The sequence below is a fragment of the Rhopalosiphum padi genome, chromosome 1 (genome assembly GCF_020882245.1).
Source record: "Rhopalosiphum padi isolate XX-2018 chromosome 1, ASM2088224v1, whole genome shotgun sequence".
NCBI classification, from domain to species: Eukaryota; Metazoa; Arthropoda; class Insecta; order Hemiptera; family Aphididae; genus Rhopalosiphum; species Rhopalosiphum padi.
The window spans coordinates 82,417,241-82,440,214 of NC_083597.1; the positions used below are offsets into that span (position 1 = coordinate 82,417,241).

At 25.6% G+C, this 22,974-nt stretch overlaps 1 protein-coding gene across 2 annotated transcripts; it reads left to right on the forward strand.

The window, feature by feature from the left end:
* Positions 1 to 8,508: 8,508 nt before the first annotated feature.
* Positions 8,509 to 21,487, forward strand: LOC132917864 (uncharacterized). 2 transcript variants are annotated; one of them, XM_060978825.1, is made up of 7 exons: positions 8,509 to 8,654; positions 14,148 to 14,233; positions 16,227 to 16,427; positions 19,135 to 19,807; positions 20,051 to 20,379; positions 20,879 to 21,030; positions 21,097 to 21,487. In XM_060978825.1, the coding sequence occupies exons 2-7, from the start codon at positions 14,150 to 14,152 to the stop codon at positions 21,350 to 21,352; spliced, it is 1,695 nt and encodes a 564-aa protein (XP_060834808.1). In that variant the 5' UTR covers positions 8,509 to 8,654; positions 14,148 to 14,149; the 3' UTR covers positions 21,353 to 21,487. The 2 variants fall into 2 exon arrangements, with proteins under 2 accessions (XP_060834808.1, XP_060834810.1); XM_060978827.1 differs by having other exon boundaries at positions 8,524 to 8,654; positions 21,127 to 21,487.
* The last annotated feature ends 1,487 nt before the right edge of the window (positions 21,488 to 22,974 follow it).

Sequence of the window (22,974 nt, forward strand, 5' to 3'; positions counted from 1 at the left end):
TAGTGAATAATACTTATATAGAGTCCTATAACTACGGCAATATATTGTGTATCAACCTAATAACAATTATATATACGATTAATTTTATACTCCAATCAGGCCTCCTAATTTAGAAGTATGAGCTTTACCTATACTTATTTTTAAGTGATATGTAATAATTTGTTGAGGTATTTTAATTTACATGTTAAAATCTCATTAAATGAAACAAATTCAATTTATTTTTTAATTTTTATAAGTTTTTATATAAAAAAAAATGTATTGTATAACAATTAAGTTGAATTATTAAATATAACTATTGTCTATTATAAAACTAATAATTATAATATTAGGTAATTTTATACATTAGATATTAGAAACACATTAAATGTATTTTAAAAAATGTCTTGATAGTTCTAATGATAATTATTATCAGTAATTTTGAATCGAGAATATATTCTAAATAGTCAATATAGTAGTTACAGACGTTATATACAGACATACAGTAGTCTGATGATGTCTTTGAAATGCTTCAAGAGTATTGTTTATAGTTGTACTCGGTCCGAATGATTGGATACTCCGATAGACCTGTGACCTGTTGAGGTGTTCGCGTATGTTTTGGTCGTTTGGAATGTAATACAGTCAATACCAATAGGTATCTGGTATTTGTGTTAATAAACTATATGATTGAAATGGTGGAAACTGAGAACCCTTCGATGGCGTATGAGTCTAAAATTCTAAATAATTAAACTTTGATGAGATTTTTAATAGGTATCTTTTTTGTTGTTAGAGATTTATAAACGGCGCACCGTATGAAGTTCGTCATGTGATTCTTTAAACAAAGCTCGCATTCAATGGGACTATTGTTGTATTTTGTATATTTATTCGACGGATAACTATTTCGTTACTTGACGCATCAATAAATGAAAGATGAAATAATAGAAGTTTATAGGTGTGGTCGTATAGGCTTGATGATCTTGATATTGTGACAAACGTTGGCGGTTCTAAATGGTTTTCGACTTTGAGGCTGTTGTTTTGCTAGCCTAATGTTGTTAGATTTGTAGTCTGTATGACCACATAACGATTTATACATTTATAAGGGGATTTGTTTTTAATATTCATGGCATGTTTGATTTAACCCAGTCAGAGTATTGGTGATATATTTGAGAAGGTGTTAAATAGGACATTTTTCAAGACTCTCTTAAAGACTAAAAGTACATAAATTAGCGGTAAGATAGGTATTGATAAACTGTGTTTGTTCTATTTAGACGGGCTCATAAGAGTTATCTCCCAAAATATACGAGCCTCCCATAATTCTTATTGTAAATAAAAAGATCAATATACACTTGTTGCCGCCGATGATTGGGTAGTTCAAAATTATATAAGAGATGATGCCTTTCATTTAAGAGTTTTAAAATTATGATATGTACATATACATCCATACAGAGTGATTCTTTTATCACTATACACTTATTATTTCGTCAAGTATTGATTTTGTTTCAATTTTTTTTTTCAAAATATTTTGTATTATTTTTTTTCCAAACTGTATGAAATTTTTATTTTTTTCGCCCTTTTATTTAATAGTGAAACCACTATCAACTTTTGATTTTTAAATGGCAACCTATATTCAAAATATACTAAATTAATAGGCCTATATTTTTTTTTATAAATTTTAACGTTCAAATTATTATTTTTCATCAATTTTTTAGCGAGATATAGCTTTTCAATGTTGGGTGGTTTTTGGTTTTTAAAATATTTTTTGTTTTCAAAGACCAGTAGTCACATGGGTAATAGATAATAATAAGAGGTACATATTTTCATATGTAATAAACTCGTTATCGACTATCTACGTAGCTTGATAATCTTTGATTATATTTTTAATTTAGAGACTATAATATATTATTGTTATTAACTTATAAATTACAAGTTTTAATTAAATACCGACATAAAACCGCAAAAGGAAAAATATATTTGAGCAAATACCATTATTACGGAGTACTTATAGTGTTTTACTTCAAGGGGGGCAATAAAAATAGTAACAATAGTGATCATTTCAAACTATATCTTATCATTAACAAGCGCAGTTGGAAACATATTATTGTTCATATTGTATAAATTTAAAAAGGTAGTGGTGTAGTTGAAATTCAATATTTATATTGTTAAAATGCTCGAATGTTTTACTATTTCGTGAAAAAAAAATGTATGTAATTAACTTACAAAAATATTTTTGAATTTAGTGTCGATCGGTAACATGCAAAACAGACGTGTGCAATTATAACTAGTTCAGAACTTAGAAATTCAGGGTTGTATAGAACTGATGACAACTCTTATTTTGCACTCTTATTCTTAAAAATGAGTACCTATATTAAAAATGTCGTTCATTACAAATATATTTTATAATAGCCAATAGGTATGTATGTTTTTTATTACGTGTATTTCAATAGTTGTTTTTTTAAATATTTTCATATTATTATTGTTTATGTAGTTAAATATATAGTTAAATTTAAAATATAAAAACGATTTTTCTAAATTTTGACATTTTGACATTTTGTTCATAGATATTTTTCCGCAAGATATTTTGAATTAGATCATTAGTGAATTGGTACTGTATTTGATTATAAATTATGAGTTTAAATGAAAATGCATTCTTTAAAACATTTTCACTCATTTTTATTTCTTAAAATTTGTCGAACCTGTGTAGTGTGTATAATTTATACTTAAAGAGTTGTGCCCAATAACATATAACCCTTTTTGTTTTACCCAAATAATTGAATACTTTTAGGAGATATCATTTAATAATCTGTTTATAAATTACTATGCTACGTCGTCGACTATAATCCCTACGTTATGAACTGTTTTTTTCTCTTTGGGAAGTTAGAAGTCTATAGAAAATAACTGCCATTTTTTATGCGGAAGGCAACGAGAAACTATCACATGTAAATATGTAATGTTTTCTTATGTCTTTACTCCAATAAATTTAATATAAATATAGGGAGCAATCAACTGCATGAGCCAACCAATAATTGCAATATTGTAAAACTAAAAACAACTTTTATAATATAATGTCAGTTTGTCTGTGTATTTATTTTTATTTCGGCGGCCCTCTTTTTCACCCGGTTGCTATGTAAACATTTTCTTTTTTGATTAATGATGTTTTTATAGTTGTTATTATATTTTTAGTTTTTACTGACTATTTTAAAAAGTATAGAAAACATTCAATATTAAGCTCCCTTGTAGAATTATTATTTAGATCTAATTTACTAGGTCCAACGGTACAAGTATTATTTCCATTTAATAATTAGAAAACATTTCAGCTATTAGAAAATTGTTAACATGGTCTTAAAAAAAAAAAATAATAAATAACAAGCATTTAAAATACACATCATTTTAAAACCAATAAATTTATCGATAAATAGGCTATGAATTAAGAAAAATTACATAACGTCTATTTAAATAACAATTGAACTAAGAAAATGTGCTTAAAAATACTTGTTCAAATACATTCAATTTTCATATTATAAAATTAGTAATGTATTTATAAAAATATTAATCTGTTAATTTTTAAAGATAATAATATATTATTTTACTTGAAATCGTAATTTTACGAATTAATAAATAGAAACCCTAGACAGGTATAAATGGTATAATGCATTATGACGTACTTTGAATTCTTTGGTAGGGTGTGTCACATATTTCCTTAAGCCCTTCTGAAAAATTATTCTATCACATAAGTAACCTCTCTATTCTATGTACACCACTACATCAGTGGTTTTCCTGAAAGTAAAGGACTAAAATATTTATTTATCTAATTTCAAATCATTTATTCAAGACTTTTCACCAAAATAATTTATAAATAAACCGCATATTTTTACTAAATTGAATATGACGACATGTATTTTCAAACAATTTTCAATCGTTATTTTTGAAAAAAAAATGTTAATAAATAAAATTATTTTAAAATTTTAATTTATTTCCTTTATTTAAAATATATTATACTTAGTAATATTAAGTAGGTACTAGTAGTACATACTACATTGGCTATGTTTAGTTTTAAATATGCATCAAATATATATCACAAAAAAACCATTTAAATTGATTCATGATTACGTTATACTACTGACTATATAGCAGTAAAATTGAATTAGTAAACATATGGTATGACGTATGAAACACGTAACGCTAACTATTTTAAGTATGCACATTTGCATTCATAATTCATATCGTACCTACTATCTACGGTACCTACACTATCAGTAATAGTAATCATACTCCCTTCCTAAATATTTTATAACGCGTGGTACTTTCACCTATTACAGTTCATGTCATGCTATCTCATCATATATTCTTATCACATAAACTCAAAAAATTAGTAGACTACACATCTTAACGTTTAGGATTAAAAAAATATTAAAACACAATCTGTAATTACCTTTTTCGTAGGATGTATGGCAGTAGAAACACGTGTATCCGTCGTTTATGTAGTCGTTGTGTTCCATCTTATTTTTATTCTAAGCTAATACGACAAACTTAAAATAACAGTCTTGAAGAGAGCACGATAAATCGAACACACGAAAACGCACGACTACAAAATTGATGAGATTCGTCCGTTGCCCGTCTACACGTACGTTCGGTGTAACGATCGAAATTTTATAAAATCTAATTTGTACGTAAAAAAACGATGTATTTACAGCGAAAACAACAACAACAAACGCGCGGTATATGACTAGACCGTACACTGGATGGCACAAATTGTTGTTAGACAGCAGCTGTTGTGTAATTGTGTGTCACGCACGTCGGTGGCGGGGACCGTAGTGCAGACTAGACGCTCGGAGAATGACTACCGTCGTGAGCGTGGACGGAAAAAAATCAATACCTCATGCTCGCAAGTGGCGCGCAAATGCACGGACCACGGGTCCGCGTGCGGTGCATATATTACGTTATTATTATTATTATTATGTCGTCTGGCGAGCTGTATTGTTTCGTTTTTTATAAATTGTATTTTGGTCGCACAGATTTTAACGTCCTCGCGGATCGATGCGAATAGAAAAAAGATCACACACGTACAACGCCACATATATATATATACAACGATATATATTTTAGTGATCTCGCGACCCACTGCAGAGCCGGACTGAGGCGAAATATTACTATATGAGTTTAAAAGCGTTTCAGTGCCGCCCCCTCGTCGCGAATCTCGTTCTTACATCATTTACTTGAGCCGTCGTCGCGTCATCGCGTCGCCGCGATCGTCTTTATATTATTTTAACATGACATTGTTTCTTAATCGAATTTCTGTGTGTTTTTGCTAAAAAAAAAACCACAGATTATAATTGTATTATAAGAATAATAATTTGCATAAAAACAGTAGTTATATACTATTTATGTTCAGCAATAACGTCTGGACACACACGCAGTAATCGATAGACCAAATTAAATATTTTAAGTCACCGATTGTAAGTAAACTGTAAAGATTTACTTAAAGTCTAAAAATAGTATAATTTTTGTTTTATTTTTTCAAAAATATACATTTTAAACTTTAGATCACAATAAGTATATCGTAGATATAATTAATATGACATACGAGTAAAATATATATACGATAGTCGACAGTACGTGAATTTAAAAAATAAATACCAAAAACAATGTACAATATAAATACCTAAGTGGACAAATCTCGAGGAGAAAAGACATTCGTTAATAAAAATTAACACTTACAGATTGAATTTTAATTAAAAATTTTTTTTTTATTTTGTATAAAAAAAATTAATTGCGTTTTACATTATACGAAGATTCCGCAATTTAAAATGACAAAGTAATTTAGTTTATGTATAACCGTACTGATGAGACATATAATTTTTTTAATTGTTAAAAATGTTCAACAGGCTATATTATTGAGACTCTCAGATACTCTTATATAACTACTGGAGATAATACGAGCTTAAAATTGTGAAGTAGAGATTGTATCTATTTAATTGATTCTTTGTTACCTCAATATAAGCGATTCATAGCGACAATCATTACATATCAATGATTTTCTTTGAAAACAATGGAAATGTTTAAGGTTCAATTAGGTGAATCTTAGTTGAAATACACACTCAAATGTAACTCATTTAAATTACCTGTAAGATAAGTATAATTTTTAATATTTTGAAAACGAATGAAATTTACAGAATTATACATTTAGATCTGTGTACACACTAAGTACCTATTGACAAAGTTAAGTCGTGTAAATCGATGGAAAATTTCAGATTCAATTAAATGTGCAAGCGTCTTACCATAATTTTGTCGTATATTATAAAATATTATTTATATACAATTATTTTTAGTGCATACTAATACGGTAATATATGTATTGTATAATTATTGGATTTGATTAGGTATATATGACAATATTATATACTTTATTAAAAAACATTAATTAAAATATTTAATATCAGTATTAATAATCATATAATTATACATAAGCACATAGTTAATTAAAATTGGGGAAAAAATTAGCAATACGTATAGTTATACGACGCAGATAATACACCCATTTACAATTTGATGAGAGCTTAATAATCGCTGATATTGACCGAGAGTACATCACAGCTATATGATCCTACTAAATTTAGTTAGTACTAGTTATTAGTTATTACTTTAAACTTTAAAGTAAATCACACACAGCTAGACTGAGATAATAATATATCGATTTGTAACGCTTCGATGATAAATTTTATTAGTGAGTTTGTAAAAAGTAAATACATATACACAATGAATATAAATTATTATATAATATGTGTTATTTAGTGTATGTAAAAATAAGTGAGTAGACTTTAAATTAATAATTTTTATCGTTATGAAGAATGTAATGTTAAGTTATTCATAAAAATTGAATATTTATTTATAAAAAAATAAATTATAATTTTTTTTACACATCAATAATACCTATATGAATGTAAATTTTATGGCGAGTCAATAAGGTTTATTCATAAACGTAATATAATTAGCTGAATATGAAAAAGGACGTAAATTCTAAAAATTTTCTCAATCTTATTCAGTGAAAAAATACTGTAAAATATTATTTTTTATATGAAATTTAATACCACCCATATACTTGTAAAATATTAAACCCTATAAAGAAGATAAGAAAAAAATAGTGGTGTGTAGCAGTGTGATTGTCGTTGTTAGATTGCGTCATCTGCTATAACGTGAAATTATGAAAATCACATCTGTCTTATAACATTACTTTTATAGTATGAAATTACCCCAATCAAACTGTTGATGTACAAAAACATGGGTAATAATAATACTATGGACATTTCTGTTGAATCATCAGTAATGCATATTATACACTACGCTGTGTAAGTAATTTATAAAACTAGTTATTATATGACTGTTAAATCCAGTCGGAAGGAACGCATAATAATTTTGTATATCAACATAATGTTTTCACTGTAATTTTTCGATCTATTGAATATAAGCCTATAACTCAACGAGGTCAAGTGGAATGAGATTTTTATTTATTTATTTTGCTTTGGATTAGTTTTTAGGTATTTTATAACATATTGGATTATGGATACCTACCAATAAAATTAAGTAAGTACCTAAACAGTTAACCAGTTAATCGTTTGTAAATTTTTTTTATCAAATGTAAAGTTCAAAGCCAATAATTGTTTAGTGTTTTATCTAGTCGATTATATTAAATTAGTAATATTTTAATATTATTGCTGGTGAATAATATAGCTTGCAGGATCAGTTTAAACTTAAATTGACATTTTATATCAATGTAATTTTTACAATTACCGACTAAAATTGCTCATATAAATATTATAAATACATATTATGTTATTAATACGTTATATTTGTCCTATGTTCTTTAAAATCTCTGTTTTAAAAAAATAAATGAAAATACAGATTCTTAATAATTTATTTTTAATAGGTAATAATTATGTAATTAAGATAATTTATTTTTGAGATTGCTTAGATACTCGTTCTTTAATAAATAAAAAATGTAATTTATACAATAAGTATTGAAAATGTATTTTATATGTGTATATATATAATTATATTAATGTTCCCAGTATTTGAGTATTTCATTAAAAAATTAAGGTTTTAAAAAGATTCGGTAAAAATATTCATTTACTAGCTAGTTATGAATAATTCAGAATGATTAAGTTTAAAGAATATTATCATATACCATATATATACATATATATATATATATAAATAGTCTTTTCTAGATATAATTACATATTGTTATATTATTTAAATAAATTAAATTATTTTTACCTATAATTAATTCTATGTTACGTATTCAAACGGAAATAATATATAAAAATCTCAATTTCTGTTACGATTAATTATTATAATTTATAAGTTATAAGTTATCAAATACATTTAATTGTTTATTCCATAATTTTATAAACATAAAAGTTACTAAAAAAAAATAAATAATTCAAAACTTTATTTCATTATGGAGTAAATAAATGTTTATAAAAATGCTTCAAATGCAGTATTACGTTCCGGTAGAGCGCGGATTTGTACGGATCCACATCGGCCGCCAGTATCAAATGTGTGCATGTTCTGTTTGAGTTTCATAGTGAACTAAGCGGGAGTGCGTGCTACATGTGTTATACTGCGCTCAAAGTAACTGTTTCGTCTCTTCTAAGTTTAGTGCCAATCCACAGTTAAAAACAGTAAGTAAACACAGTTTATAATATATAATCTCAATATATTTTTATTTAAAAATGGTTTTTTTTTTTTATATAGGACATAGGTACTAGCCTTAAATTATTTATTATTCAATATTATAGATTATAATAATAATAATTTTATTTATTTTGAAACATAATATTTATGATTAAAAATTCATTGATAATGTAAAAACAATAATAGATTTGTCAAAAAAATTATTATGTTCTAACCAGTTAAACTTATCATTTTAATAATAAAATAAAAACAATATAAAGCTTTTTAAGTTTTGATAACTTAATTTAAAGTTTTAATACTATATTACTATACTTAATAATATATTAGAAATAAGTTAAACTATATTAAGTTAAGTGTACTGATTTGAATTTAAGTACTTTTAATTATTATTTGGTATACTTATAATAATGTCATTGTGAATGCACTAGTAATTCAAATAATAATGTATTTCTATAACTCTATTACAATGGGAAAATATTAAAACAATTCTTGAAATATTATATGACTTATTTCTTCGGTAATAAAGATTCATAAAATAATATTTTTATCCATTGTCTTATATATTGTACACTTAATATTTCTAAATAATATAACAACAACGACAACATATTTTTTCTTTATTAATTTAATTTTATCTTGTGTTAAGCATATTATATATTGTAATTTAATATTTTAGAATAATATTTAAATGCATCATCAACAGTTTTATAAAATATGTTTATGATAATAATAATTATTCTCTCAAACCTTTTGTTTTAAACAATGTAGGTAAGATGTATTTACTATTTACTATACTTAGACATATTATTGTAAACAACAAAGTTAAATAGTTCAATAGATCATAGAACATTTTTAATGACTGTTTAATGTGTTTATACTATAAAATGTATTAATATAAACGTTTGTTTACATATTATAAGGTAAAATAAATACAAATTATTAAGTGGATAAAAATCATATAATTTGCCTGATTCTTTTGCTATGAGTATAAAAGTCTACGATTTGTTGTTTATTAAGCCCCTATACATCTACATGTTTTCTCTTCGTTTTACAAACATAGAAAATACGCGTTTAGAAGAACCATTTTGCTTTATTAGATATTTTAATTTATAAGCTAGATATGAGTATTTTTAATATTTGATATTTTACATAATATTCATATCTCGTTAAAAAAATTTAAATATCGAAAAAATCCATCACTTCATAGATTACGCTCTTACCTTAAATTTGTGTAATAGATTAATTCCCTCTAATATAAAATCTAAATAGCACAAAATCGATATTATTGAACGTAAATTTGCTAAATTGTATATTTGTAACTTGTAAGGCAGACATAACACACGCGAGTGTAGCATACTCACAATCAAATTAACATTAAGACTATTAAAAGTTTGATATTTAGACACGCACTAGTTCGTAGGAAGAAAAATACCTACCCTTATGTTTTTTAAACATTCTTCTTACTATCACGAATTAAGAGTGATTTAATTTCTGTGATTTTTTATATTCAATGATTTAAAAAAAATATTGAATAATTTTAATACACATATTACATGTGTTGTATATTTTTAGGTATTTATAATCTCACTTGTTATTATTTAGTTTTATTCTTGTAAACATATTATATAGCCTATAGGTAAGTAAATAGTTTTAAAAATAATTGATTGATTTTGGTATACTTTATTCTATTATTTAGTTGGTATATTATACCTTATTTTTTGAATGAACAATTTTGTTCTTATAAAATAAATTATGTATAAGCACAATTAATTTAAATATTTTAAATATAATATGTTCTCTATGGTTTTGACCATTATTCATATATACCTACATTATACACGGTATCTTTATATAATTTTATAATAATTTTCATCTTAAGTATATTCTAAGTTAAATTGTATAAAATAATAATACTGATATAGTAAATAGTAGGTAGAGTATAATTTTTTAATGAAACTATTTAACTTCAAATTTAAATTATATATTTCATATTGATTTAATGGATTGGAACGGTTAATATTATATTAATAATTACGCAATGCAACTAAAATTCCGTATATTAACTAGCTATAAGTAAATAAATTATGTTCATTCAAACATTCTATCAATAATTAGTACATGTATTTAAGGCAATTATTGTAGAATATAATTTAGGTCTAAAATATACTGGATCTGAAATTAGTTAAGCAATGGATTTATTGTTTAAATTGCATTTTAATAGATTATTGGTAATTTATATGGGGTTAATGATTAACTGAAGTATTTATTTTAAATAATTAAAAAAACATTTATAATATTACATTTTTATTGATCACAAAAATATAGGTATGTTGTCATAAGAATCCTTATTGGGTTCTTAAGTTCTTATTTTAAATTTTTAAATAACTATACCTAATGTCTAATGTTTTTAATGCGATCACCATTTTTTTTGTAAGATGCTTCAAATTAAATATTTTGTCATTTACGAAAAAAATAAAAAAATACTTATTATTATATACTCTATTTTTTTTAATATGCAAGTATAAAATTGAATTTTCATCAGTGATATACTACAATATTCTCTATTGGTATATGTATATGTATAATCATTGATCTATATTACATATATGGCAGGAAATTTGGTTAAATTTGTCCACCAATATCTATGATACCTATATGGCTATATATTCCTACAATTCTACATGAGCTTGAGCCAGCAGATATCACACTAACATGTGCCATGTCCGAAGCTAATCAATAGTTTTGCTCTTCCTGTTCATTGTTGTTTATCTTTTTGCCATTAATGTGATATGTGTTTTATTCTATTATGTAGTTCTGCAATAGTCTCTTTGTAATCGTTTTATTATTATTCATAAAAATAATTGTTATGTATTATAGGCATAGTTTTAATCACCTCACAAATGATTCATGTGAAAGATGCGGTTAGATTGTAAAGTGATTAGGAATACCGAATAATAACTATAGGTAAGTTATAAAATATAAGTAAAAAAGAAGGTTTCGCTTGAGGGATTCCTCTCTCCCTCAAACAGTCGTGACTTCATATTTCATAGACGTATAGAACAAAGTAAAATAACAATAATTTTATATAATTGAGACTAAACAGTAAAGAGTAAAAATATATACAGCAAATAAAATCAAGATATTCTTATTTAATATTGTTAATAGGTACTAAAACCAGCGAGACCTAATGAAAAGTAATAAAGTATAGGTACATAATAGTTTTTACGGACATAAATGAGGAAAATTGTTATTATATCTCTGACTAATATAACGACGAAAGTGGTAAAAAATAATGTGGTATTTAATAATTGTTAAAATTGTTAATTCCCAGTTTAATCGAGCGTGTGTAAAATATATTTTGGAAAAAATATAATTGAGCAGATAAAACTATTCGTTTTGTATAACATTCATTAATTTCATTTTAAACATTTAAACCTAATATGTATAATGTACTCACTACCAAATAAAGTTTAAATATAAATTTAATGAAAATATTAGCCCTTTACATAGGTACATACAAAACACTTACTTATTTTACTATAACCTAAAATTAATGTTAACACGTTTAATTTCATTACATCATTATATTTAATTGCTAACCGTGTTTGTACATATATATACTTTATAGTATTGTACAAAATAGGACTTGCGTGCAATTTCTTTATCTCTCGTTTTGTACATATCTACTGGTCAATTTAATTAGAAAGTGTTTAATGTAACACAATGTATGAGTAGGTACAAGATTTATAGAACACAATTTTTATTATTCCCTTACTGAGAAAGTCACATATTTGGCATTTTGTAATCACATATATGAGCATATTGCGAACGATTAACATGGTCACATTATCGATTGCCTTCTTTTATTTTAATCTGGTTGTTTAGATTTTATTAATTATTTTATATGGTTTTTATGTTCATAAATGTACATATGTTTATAGTTTGTGCGTAGACATAGTTGCGAACAGTGCATTAACACGAATACCATTGTGATTTCCCTGCATAGGTAGGTACTTTATTAGGATCAATTTATAGCTACTATAGTTAGTATAAATTGGTGTTCATATAAGTGACATTGTTTAAATTATATTATGCATTTATGCGGGAGGATAAAAATATATGATACATTAATTTTCTGTACTTTTTAGTATAGACTAGAATAATTGATACCCTCATCGTTATTTAATTATCTTCAAGTAGAATTTCATTCAAAATTTGTTTACATGTTTTCAATGTTTCAATAATTGTTTAAAAACGCAATTAATATTGATTATTTTGTTAGTCATAAGTAACTGTTTGCGAGTTGAGTTAGGTTAGGTTATTATATTTTTCTCAACAGTTGTTAAAATAATTTAATGTGTATTTTTCAAAGAAAATATTCTTGACTTTATTGCTGAACTGCGAAAAACACCTGATGCTTAACGCGTAAGAAATTATTTTACATTATCTACTTAGTTACTATGCGTCTATGTATACCCATTATAGAAGTGTGTTAAGCAGACCGTAATTAATTTAACTCAAAAAGAAAACAGATATTATATAGTATTAAGTATAATGCACATAAGGAAGAGAATATGTATAACAATATTTTTTTGCCAAAGAGAAATTCTTAATTTTATAATTCCATTAAAAATCATTGAATGATATCGGTATAAGCCTATTCACTTTTTATTTAAATTAATCGACATTATTTTATTGATAACAATTATTGAATATAATAGTAAGTAAATATCGTGAAGTAGTTAAATGTAACATTAGTTTGGTTTTATTATATGATGATGTTAACCGATCCAGATCTCCAGTGTTTAACCATTAAAATTCGATTAACTGTTCTTTATAGTATATGGACGGAAATTATGGTAGGTGGCTTCTAAATTAATGTTTCCTATATTTTATTTAAAGGAAAAAAGATACTGAGTAATTGGTAGAGTTAAATACTCAGCAACTTAAAAAGTCACATGGCTATTGACAATAAAGAGGTTTAATTTCGTAATAATTGTTAATTATTATCACGGAGTTTGATTAAAACGTATTAAATATTTTAGACGTCGTATAATGTATATATAGTGAATAAATGTTTTCACTGGTCATTGGTGTTACAGAAAAGTGTTAGAACCCACTTATACGGGTGCAGTTCTCAATATAAAGAGACGCCAAATTAGGGTTCTCTAAGTCTGATCCGTGTTCTATTGTATTTTATCCCTTTGAATTGTAGCACAGTAAGAACATATATTATATTATAGCAGTAAGTAAGTATAGGTACATTGAAATTGTATTTGATGTGTAGTAGATAAATGGTCAAATGTACCTATAGATATAAATACATATTTTTGAAAGAAAAAGTATCAAAATAATAATTCTCATGACACATTATTGACAGCACTTGTCACAGTAACAGCTCATCAGATATTTTATTCCAATGAGTAATAATTGGATGCTTATTCATCATTATATTTACTACATTTTTATGTTTGTTACAGATATGCAGCCGGACATTGTAGATAAGAAGCACGATAAGCAACTGATTGTTAAAATGGCTGGTTATTTAGAAAAAAAGGGCAGAATGGTTAGTATTGGACTGTATATACTTATATACTCGTATGATATAGTATTTATTTTACATGCGTCAATAAATTAATATAAAAACTGTAATAGTTTACACTCCACAAATAGCTGTGAATTGAAAATTGATTAAATCTTATTTTGCATATAATTTAAGTTTTTAAAAAATATTTTTAATGTATAGGTATTAATTTATAATATAATATTTAATATATTTTTAAAAAAATGGCCAATATAATATACGATTATATATAGTAAGTTTAGGCTGTAACTTGTGAATGGTTAATGAGTAAGTCACTGTAGTAATGGATGTATTAAAATTGAATTCAAGGATAAACCAATGGATACGAAAAACGGTTCTGAGTAAACAATATGTAATTTGTAATTTTTTAATAATACGGTTTGTTGAACTTAATTTTTCAAAAACATTGCAAATATTATAAAATAATTTCTATAATATTATTATATTGTACCTAATTATTAAATTACAAGTTAATACGTCATACGTACACTAAAACGTAAAAACCGCTTAAAATTAGCCTAAACATTCAAATAATAAAAAAAAAATTATGCTTATTTATTATTAATATTTTTAAATTGCTATTAAAATTTAAAACAGCTTAAACGAGATATCTTTTATTACATTTTCAAGTTTTTTGAATGTTTTTCATACAAACAATTTTTAAATGTCTATAAATAGCATAAAATAGCTAAAATATTTTAAAAATTATATATGTTTAAAAAATTTTAATAAAAAATATTTGGGAAAATTTCAAGTTTATTTTAGAATTACGCCAAAATAACAAAATTGTTAAAACCTAGTACTCATATTGTGTAAATATTCCTGTTTTTTTATATTTTCGATTATTTTGAATAGTGTAGTAAATTTTTTATACTTTCTATCAAATATATTTTTTAAAATAGAAATTTAAAAAATATTGTAAAATTAATATGTTTATCACTTAATCAAATAACTGATATTTAATGAATGTTAAAATACATTTTTTTAAACTTATTTTTTTAATAATCTATAAGCATAGAATAGAATAAGTCTAAAAGTTTCTGATTTAATTGTATTACGTAATGATGATAACTGCCCTAACTTGTTATCGATGTAGCCATCTATATGCATGATAAATACAATTTATGAAATCAGATTTCAAATAAATATAGTAAAATAGCTGTTTTCAGAATGCATAAATAGACACAATATGAAACGCTTATCAATGCTTATATATTATATATGGTGTATTCTATATTTATATATATATGGTGATTCATCGAACATGCTCATTCCTATTATTTCTTCAATAAATTTAATAATAATATAGTTATTCAAAATCAGATTTTTTGAATTTTTAAATATATTTAGGTAAAGACCATATTTTAAAATTATTGAGATTTTTTTTGTGCTACTTAAAGAGTGCCTAATGGCGATACAAGCTTTTATTTTTCAAATGACAATTTCTCTTTTATACTGTAAATTATGTATGGTATAATTTTCCTGAAAATGTTGACCTATTAAAATCAAAATTTAAATGAATAGTATTGTAGTTATTTAATTTTATGTATTAAAAACAATAAGTTCATAATAATGAGTGAAAATTGATATTAATAATTTATGAAAATTGTACAAATATAATAAATATTAGATTTATTATATAGTTTTACAGTAAAATCTGTTTAAGTATATCAAACATTTAAAAAAAATTATCCACTTTAAAATTTTCAGTAAAAAGAGTGGTTTTCAATTGAAATACAAAAGTTTTCACAACATGACTCATCTTAAGTAGTTAAAAAAATATTAAGAATTTTAAAAAAATATCTTAAATAAGTATGTATTTAAAAATTACAAAAATCAGAATTCGAATAAATGTATTGTCAAATAAAGATGAGCATGTTTGATGAGTTGCTGAATTACACAAATAGTTGAATTTTTCTCATTATATAGTATGTACCTATTGATATTTTATATTTATATCTTTAATTTCCAACAGAGAGTTGTTGGCGTACGTCGTTGGAAGAAAAGATGGTGTGTACTTGAAGGCAAACTGTTGTTGTATTTTAAAACTCAATTAGAGTACTCCCATCATTTGTCACCTTGCAGAGGTTCAGTCAACATGGGCCTTGCATTGTCTATAACACTACGGGGTCCGTGTCAATTGCAAATCGTTACTAGATCTCAAATTATAATCTTAGTAAGTATAGTCATTAGTCACTCTGTTCCCAAACTAAATTTAGATGTTGAATTTATTAAAATGAATCTGATATAAAACTAATAAAAAATACCTTTATAGCCACTATAGTCCGCTATTATTATAATAAGTACTTATCAGTGAAGGTACAACATATTTCAAATTTTTCTGATGAACAATTCTTTTTCTTATTTTAATAGATGTTAATTAAAATGTCATCTTTCAGGATTTTTTCGTGATCATATTATTAAACAAATATTCAAAATAAAGTACGATTTAACCGCTGCTGTAGAATATAGATACTAGATAGACATGATGGAAGATCGCATTTTCTATCATCGAAAATAATTATTACAAATTAAAGGGAAATATCTATTCAAAATAGTATTGTTTTTCATAAACTTAAATTTACATTTAGGTTAAAAACAAAAATTGAAAAAAAAACCGAAAATTAAAAATATTAATTTAATTTTATAGCTATTATAGCTTATTTTAAAAACAATGAAGTTAATAATGATTTAGACTTTATTCTATTATAAAAAATATATTATACATTTTGTAAATATTTTAATTTTTTTTTATTTACAATATGTATTATAAGTAAATTTTATCAGAGAAAAAACTGACATTTAGGAACTTATAATCAGAGGAAATATTTAATGATATCATCTTCTACTTTTAAATTATTAGAAAAATAAATTTTATTTACAGTTGTCGGGTAGCATCGAATTGGTCTAGATAAGATAAAATTCATACGAGAGAATTTTAATGGATGATGATGATGTACTTATTTTTGTAAGATATTGTTTGCGGTTCGGCATTTGTTAATGGTTTATTATTTTACTTACCTAAACGAATTTTTAGAATTTTTATTATTTATGTAGTTTTAGTTTTTAATTTATTTAGATGTTGAGTATATATAAGAAGGTAGCGCATACAATTTTTACTTAATAGTCTTAATATCATTATTAATGATTCATTAATAATTATACATACAAATACAAATATATAATGTTCCTTTCAATTTAATTTATTACCATTATATACAAAAATAAAACTATACAGTATACATTATTAAAATACAGTTATAATATACTAATGTATAATAATAAATTAAGTATCTAATAGATATAATATAAGATATAATAATTGCATGATTTATAAAATATAATTTATATAAAAGTTTTTACACGGTATAATAAAATATTAGGTTTCGTATATGGTTGTTATAATGTTATGTATAGCTTTAAACGTGTGTTACTCGGAATGATTATAGGTGAATAGGTGATGTACTGATGTGCATACCTACAATTATTCTATAGTGAAATTAAAAACAAATTAAAGTAAATTACTATTAATGTGACGAGGTTCAAGCGTGTGTTATGTAATATATTGAACTTTTTAAGTAATATAGAAATATATTACCATACAGTATATGTTAATTAATTTAAAAGTCGTTCGAAAATTAATACAGATATTCTAGTGCATTTTTTTTCAATACTCGTATAATATATAACTTATAGCCTACCTTGCTACCTTTTACAATGGTCTAAATAAAACATTTTTTCTGATAATTCAAATATAGTCGTTTTGTGAATTTATTTATTTATATTATGGAAAAAAAATAATTTTAAAATTGGTTGAATTTTGAATGAATGAAAGAAATTTCTTATTCAACAAATACAGCATAATATTATGGTAAAATTGTATGGTTTTCACACTTTGATAATTAATTTGCTAATTTAATAAATTATAAAGAACACATAACACGTTGATATTTTATGTAAGATTTTTTTTTTTTATTTTATTAAATTAATAAGGTGAAATAAAATAAATATTAATAGTAAGTACCTAAAGTTAAATTAAGTTATTTACGCACCTGCATTATACACTGTAAGAATTTTAACATAATAGATAACATATTAACACATATCACTATATCAATAATTTCACCAGAGTATAATTAATATTATTATCAGTATTATTATTTAGGTACTTTTAAAATTTTTTAGGCCAATTATAATTTAAATACAACATATTTAAACTGTTTTCGGGTAAAACTATATATTATGTTATGTTTGATTTAGACCACAATGGAGTTAAAATTAACTTGGATATAATTAACAGTGTATAGAGAACATATTGAACAGTATTATAAAAACAAATATTAAATACAATTTTAATTAGTATGTAGTGTACCTATTTTTTATTACGGTTTGAATTACCTAGCATTATATAGACTATAGTTACCAAAGCTATACAATTTTACCATAATATTATGCTGTATTTTTAAAAAAAAAGAAGTTTCTTTCATTCATTCAAAATTGTTTTTTTTTCCATATTAGTCATATAACAAATAAATAATTCTACAAAATAGTTATTTTCGATTAAAAAAAAAAAATTAAGTTTTTTTTTTTAGACCACTGTAAAAGATAGGCTATTATAATCATATATTATTATATTGAAAAATAAGCACTAAAATATCAGCATTATTTTTCGAATTATAGCTATTGACTTTCCAATTAAATTTTATACTACGTAAGGCGTATAGTAACACATGATTAGAATTATACTGCAGTGTATAAAACAGTGTATTAACTATTAATATTTAGATTATTTATGAATCATCCACAGAAATTATTATGAATAACTTATCTGTATGGTAAAAAATAAAAATGTATTAATTTGTTATTAAAATTTTATTTTGTAGAGAACGAAATCAAAATCTGACCTAGATGAATGGTTTGCTGCTTTGAGGGACGCTAAAAATAATAACCTGGCTTTTATTAAAGACCGAAATTCGTGTTTTATGGAAACAAACTACCGGTCATCCTACCGAATGCCTTTGGTGGAGCCCAACTCTAATAACTGCAATGTCATAAATGAAAATCACTTACGATTTGGCACATCAGCGAAACAGACTTTTGATGGTTTATCCTTCGAGGCATATAACAAGCAGAATGATATTCGTTATATTATGGCTCGCTCCAACAGAAAATCGGCAGCACTGAGAAAATCTGAATCTGACAATCGGATAAGTTTTTACAGGAAGCTCCATGGCCTCGTTCGCACCGACACGATAGTTGGAACGTCTCAGGTGAGCGATAAAGAATCTTGTCGCTCGAGGAGTTTGTCGTACGAAAGTATTTATTTTAAGCCACAAGAAAAGTGTATACCGATCGAACCGGTGAAATCGCAAAGCTGTAAAGAACTTATGCCTAAAATCGTAAGACAAATGTCCAAAAAATGCACGAATAACTGTGTTTCTAAAAGAATCAGTAGATCGGTATCGTTTTTCGGTAAGCACCGCGAAGATTCTGATTCCGACGATTATGACTATGTTGAAATCGAACCAAACCACATTGAACAAAACTATTCAGAACGTAAGTTTAATATAGCTAAATCGTTAATTATAGAACCATATATTTATAAAATTAATTTTTTTAATACAACATATTATTTATTAATGCACTAATTATTATTAAAACATTTAGAACAGATATTGGTAAGCGCCATGCGGTTTAAATTAAGTTAGGCTATAGGTTAGATTAAAAATATATCTATGATAACTATATATTCATTATTCATTGCATATTAATAAAAGTAAGTGTTTATCTATTTTTAAGCAATGGAAAAAGACGACAAATCTGAACAACATCCAGAGATACCTCCTCATTATAATGCTGAAAAAGACGAAGAAATCACTTTGATGTCAACAGACGAAGAATATCATCAAGAAGCAAACGTAGATGTAATATATGTAAATAACGATCTTAAAATGAAAATGTTTACAACGGAATCAGATTTAGCACTTGACTATGGGACCGAGCAATCAGTTGAAAACGAAGATGATCGGCCGCCCCCTTTGCCAATAAAAAAAAAACATAAACAAAATGTTTTATTTGACGAGAAGCCACAATATAAAATAATAGACGGTGTTTACGTTTTTGAAAATGTAAGTGCCCTATAAATGATACATACTTTATGTTAAAGAATTATGTTTAAACAATATAATTATAATCTATAATAGTATACCAGCTGTGCATAATATATTTTGTTATCCGACTTGGGTGTAGAAAATAACAGATAATCACTAAAAATGTTTCACTAAATAAAATAATATTATTATAAGAAGGTACAAATAAGTATATTAAATTAAATTTTGATGAGAGTTGCCTCATCGAAATAAATACATAATATGGTAGTAGTCATGTATCATAAAAGGTTGAGCATCGACGTAGGTAAAATATATTATCCATACATTCCTATATAGCTGCAAACTTGTATTTTGATATTAATAATAATTGATAATTTTAATCGATTATGTAAATTTATGTATAGGTATTATTAGATTTTAATATTATAATATATGCATATATTATTAAAAATTAAAAATTATTTTATTTAAATATGTGAATGATCAAATTATTTATATTAAAAATTATCGATTTAAGGGCTCTAAAGAAGTAATCTACGATGTTCCTATTCCACATGGAAAACTTATCGAACATTTTCGCCGATTAACCATAACTTCCACGTCTTCACCGGTAAAACGTTACGTTGACAACACCGCGTACCACGATTCATTGGAACCTTCAGTTTATGAGTAAGATATTTTAAATAATTTGAGACAATGTCTCATATCAAATACCAAATTTTATTATTAATGTAGAAAAAATTATGATTTTTTTCAAATGTCAAGAACGTTGCACATGACACCAGATTCACTAGAAGTTTCCATGATGTTTCCCACATACAAAAGATGGTCAAACGATTCGGGCTTCAATAATTATGAAGAACAAAATTCATTTTTGCCCGATCAGACTAATTTTGAGGATTCCTTAGAACCGGTCATAACCATGATACATCATGATCGCAAAATATGGCAAAACGTGCCAAATATCAACTCGACCGACTACTTCCGTTGACTGTAGTAATATTAAGTATTTATAAGCATTAGAAAATTTATACGAGTTATGATTTTTTATTTTTTTAATCAACTTTCCATTTAAACAGACTCTGCTGTTATTTGTACATAATATATGATCTAGAATTCGAACAAATTTGTTTTGTAGAATACATATTTTTTTTTAAAACCATACAGTGAGACTATTGAGTTCTAACCGTTTTAAGCATTGGAATCATTGGATAAATCGTTAATTTATTCTAATTATTATCTATTACACAACTTTATCAATAAATAAAAACCATATTAAGCACATAAAAAATATTATTACCTAATAAGTATCAATAGCTACTAAAAGAAATTAATCTAAATAAAGCATATACATATTCAGTATTCATATATGTACATGAAATTAAATAATATAAAATAAAATAAATAAATAAATATTTGCACCAGATTACACTATAGAGTATAGAGGACTATAGACTATAGTAGGTATAATATATAAATAGAAATATAGCATAAAAAGAAAATATAATAATTGGTAAATTTATTTAATATTACACAAATACATTTTTAATTGTGTAGGTAATTCAAAATTCACTATCTCACAACCAATTAGTCGTAATTAAATAACTTAAATAATTAATAGGTACTGAAAAAGTTTTAAAAAGAAACGGTTTTGCGCATTATTCGTTTAATCGCCAATATTTGCTGAACATAACGGCAGCGCCATCTGTTATCGTTAGTATCAACGATCAACCATTTATCAAAGATGCGCGAACCATGTTCTTAGCTGAATATTATAGTTATTACTATTTATTTAAATTTTCTTTTTATATTGGCGAGTCTCGAGTGGATTGAAGTTTAATTTCTCTATAATCACCGTAACGAGTTTAGGGCGGTGATTAATGAGTGGTGATCCGAAAATCGGAACGGTGATTTACTTGAGAAGTTGAGAATGTTAATGATGTATTAATTTTATAAATAGTCGATAGGAAATCATTTACCGCAGTACTTAATGTCTTAATATATCACACTATAGTGTTAACTAGATAATAGAAACAGTCATTTCCGGCGAAGATTGGAATTTCAGATCAAATTTCTTAGACATTGTAAATACAGTAGCTATTCTAAGCATGACTTGAAAATTAGGGAATAAAATAATATTTAAATAAAAAATATATCTATATGGAAAACAGTTATGTAATATATAAACAAAAATAATAAAAAAAAAAAGCATCTGACAGGACGACACAATAAACTTTGACGAGGGAGGGGGGATACGAGATGGCGTATTCGGTGCAATATATAGCAAGTTAAAAGGTCACTGGACCACATGCGCACAATTCTCCCGATCGGTTCTGCGAGGCAAACGAGTGTCCCAGACACGTCTACTGTTACAGAATGCGAGGCCCGACTGCCTCGACCGTGGGAGCGACGGTTTACTGCGACGGATGGGCTAGGCGCGATCGCGATGGCGCGATGTCGTGCGCGACGACATGGTGATGACAGATGACGATTCTGGCGACGGACTGCGGTCTGCGACGATCGAAACGCGGTACGAGCGAATATTGTTGGAGCTACTGAATCGGTGGTGACCGGACGCCGAAGATCGGCCGCCGGGATGGCCTCGGGACGAAA

What these genes read in the sequence shown, in the direction of transcription:
- LOC132917864 (XM_060978825.1), top strand. Translation starts at nt 14,150, where the DNA reads ATGCAGCCGGACATTGTAGATAAGAAGCACGATAAGCAACTGATTGTT. An exon ending in TGAACAAAACTATTCAGAAC is followed by an intron (nt 19,808 to 20,050) that starts GTAAGTTTAATA and finishes TCTATTTTTAAG; the next exon opens with CAATGGAAAAAGACGACAAA. An exon ending in TTGGAACCTTCAGTTTATGA is followed by an intron (nt 21,031 to 21,096) that starts GTAAGATATTTT and finishes TTATTAATGTAG; the next exon opens with AAAAAATTATGATTTTTTTC.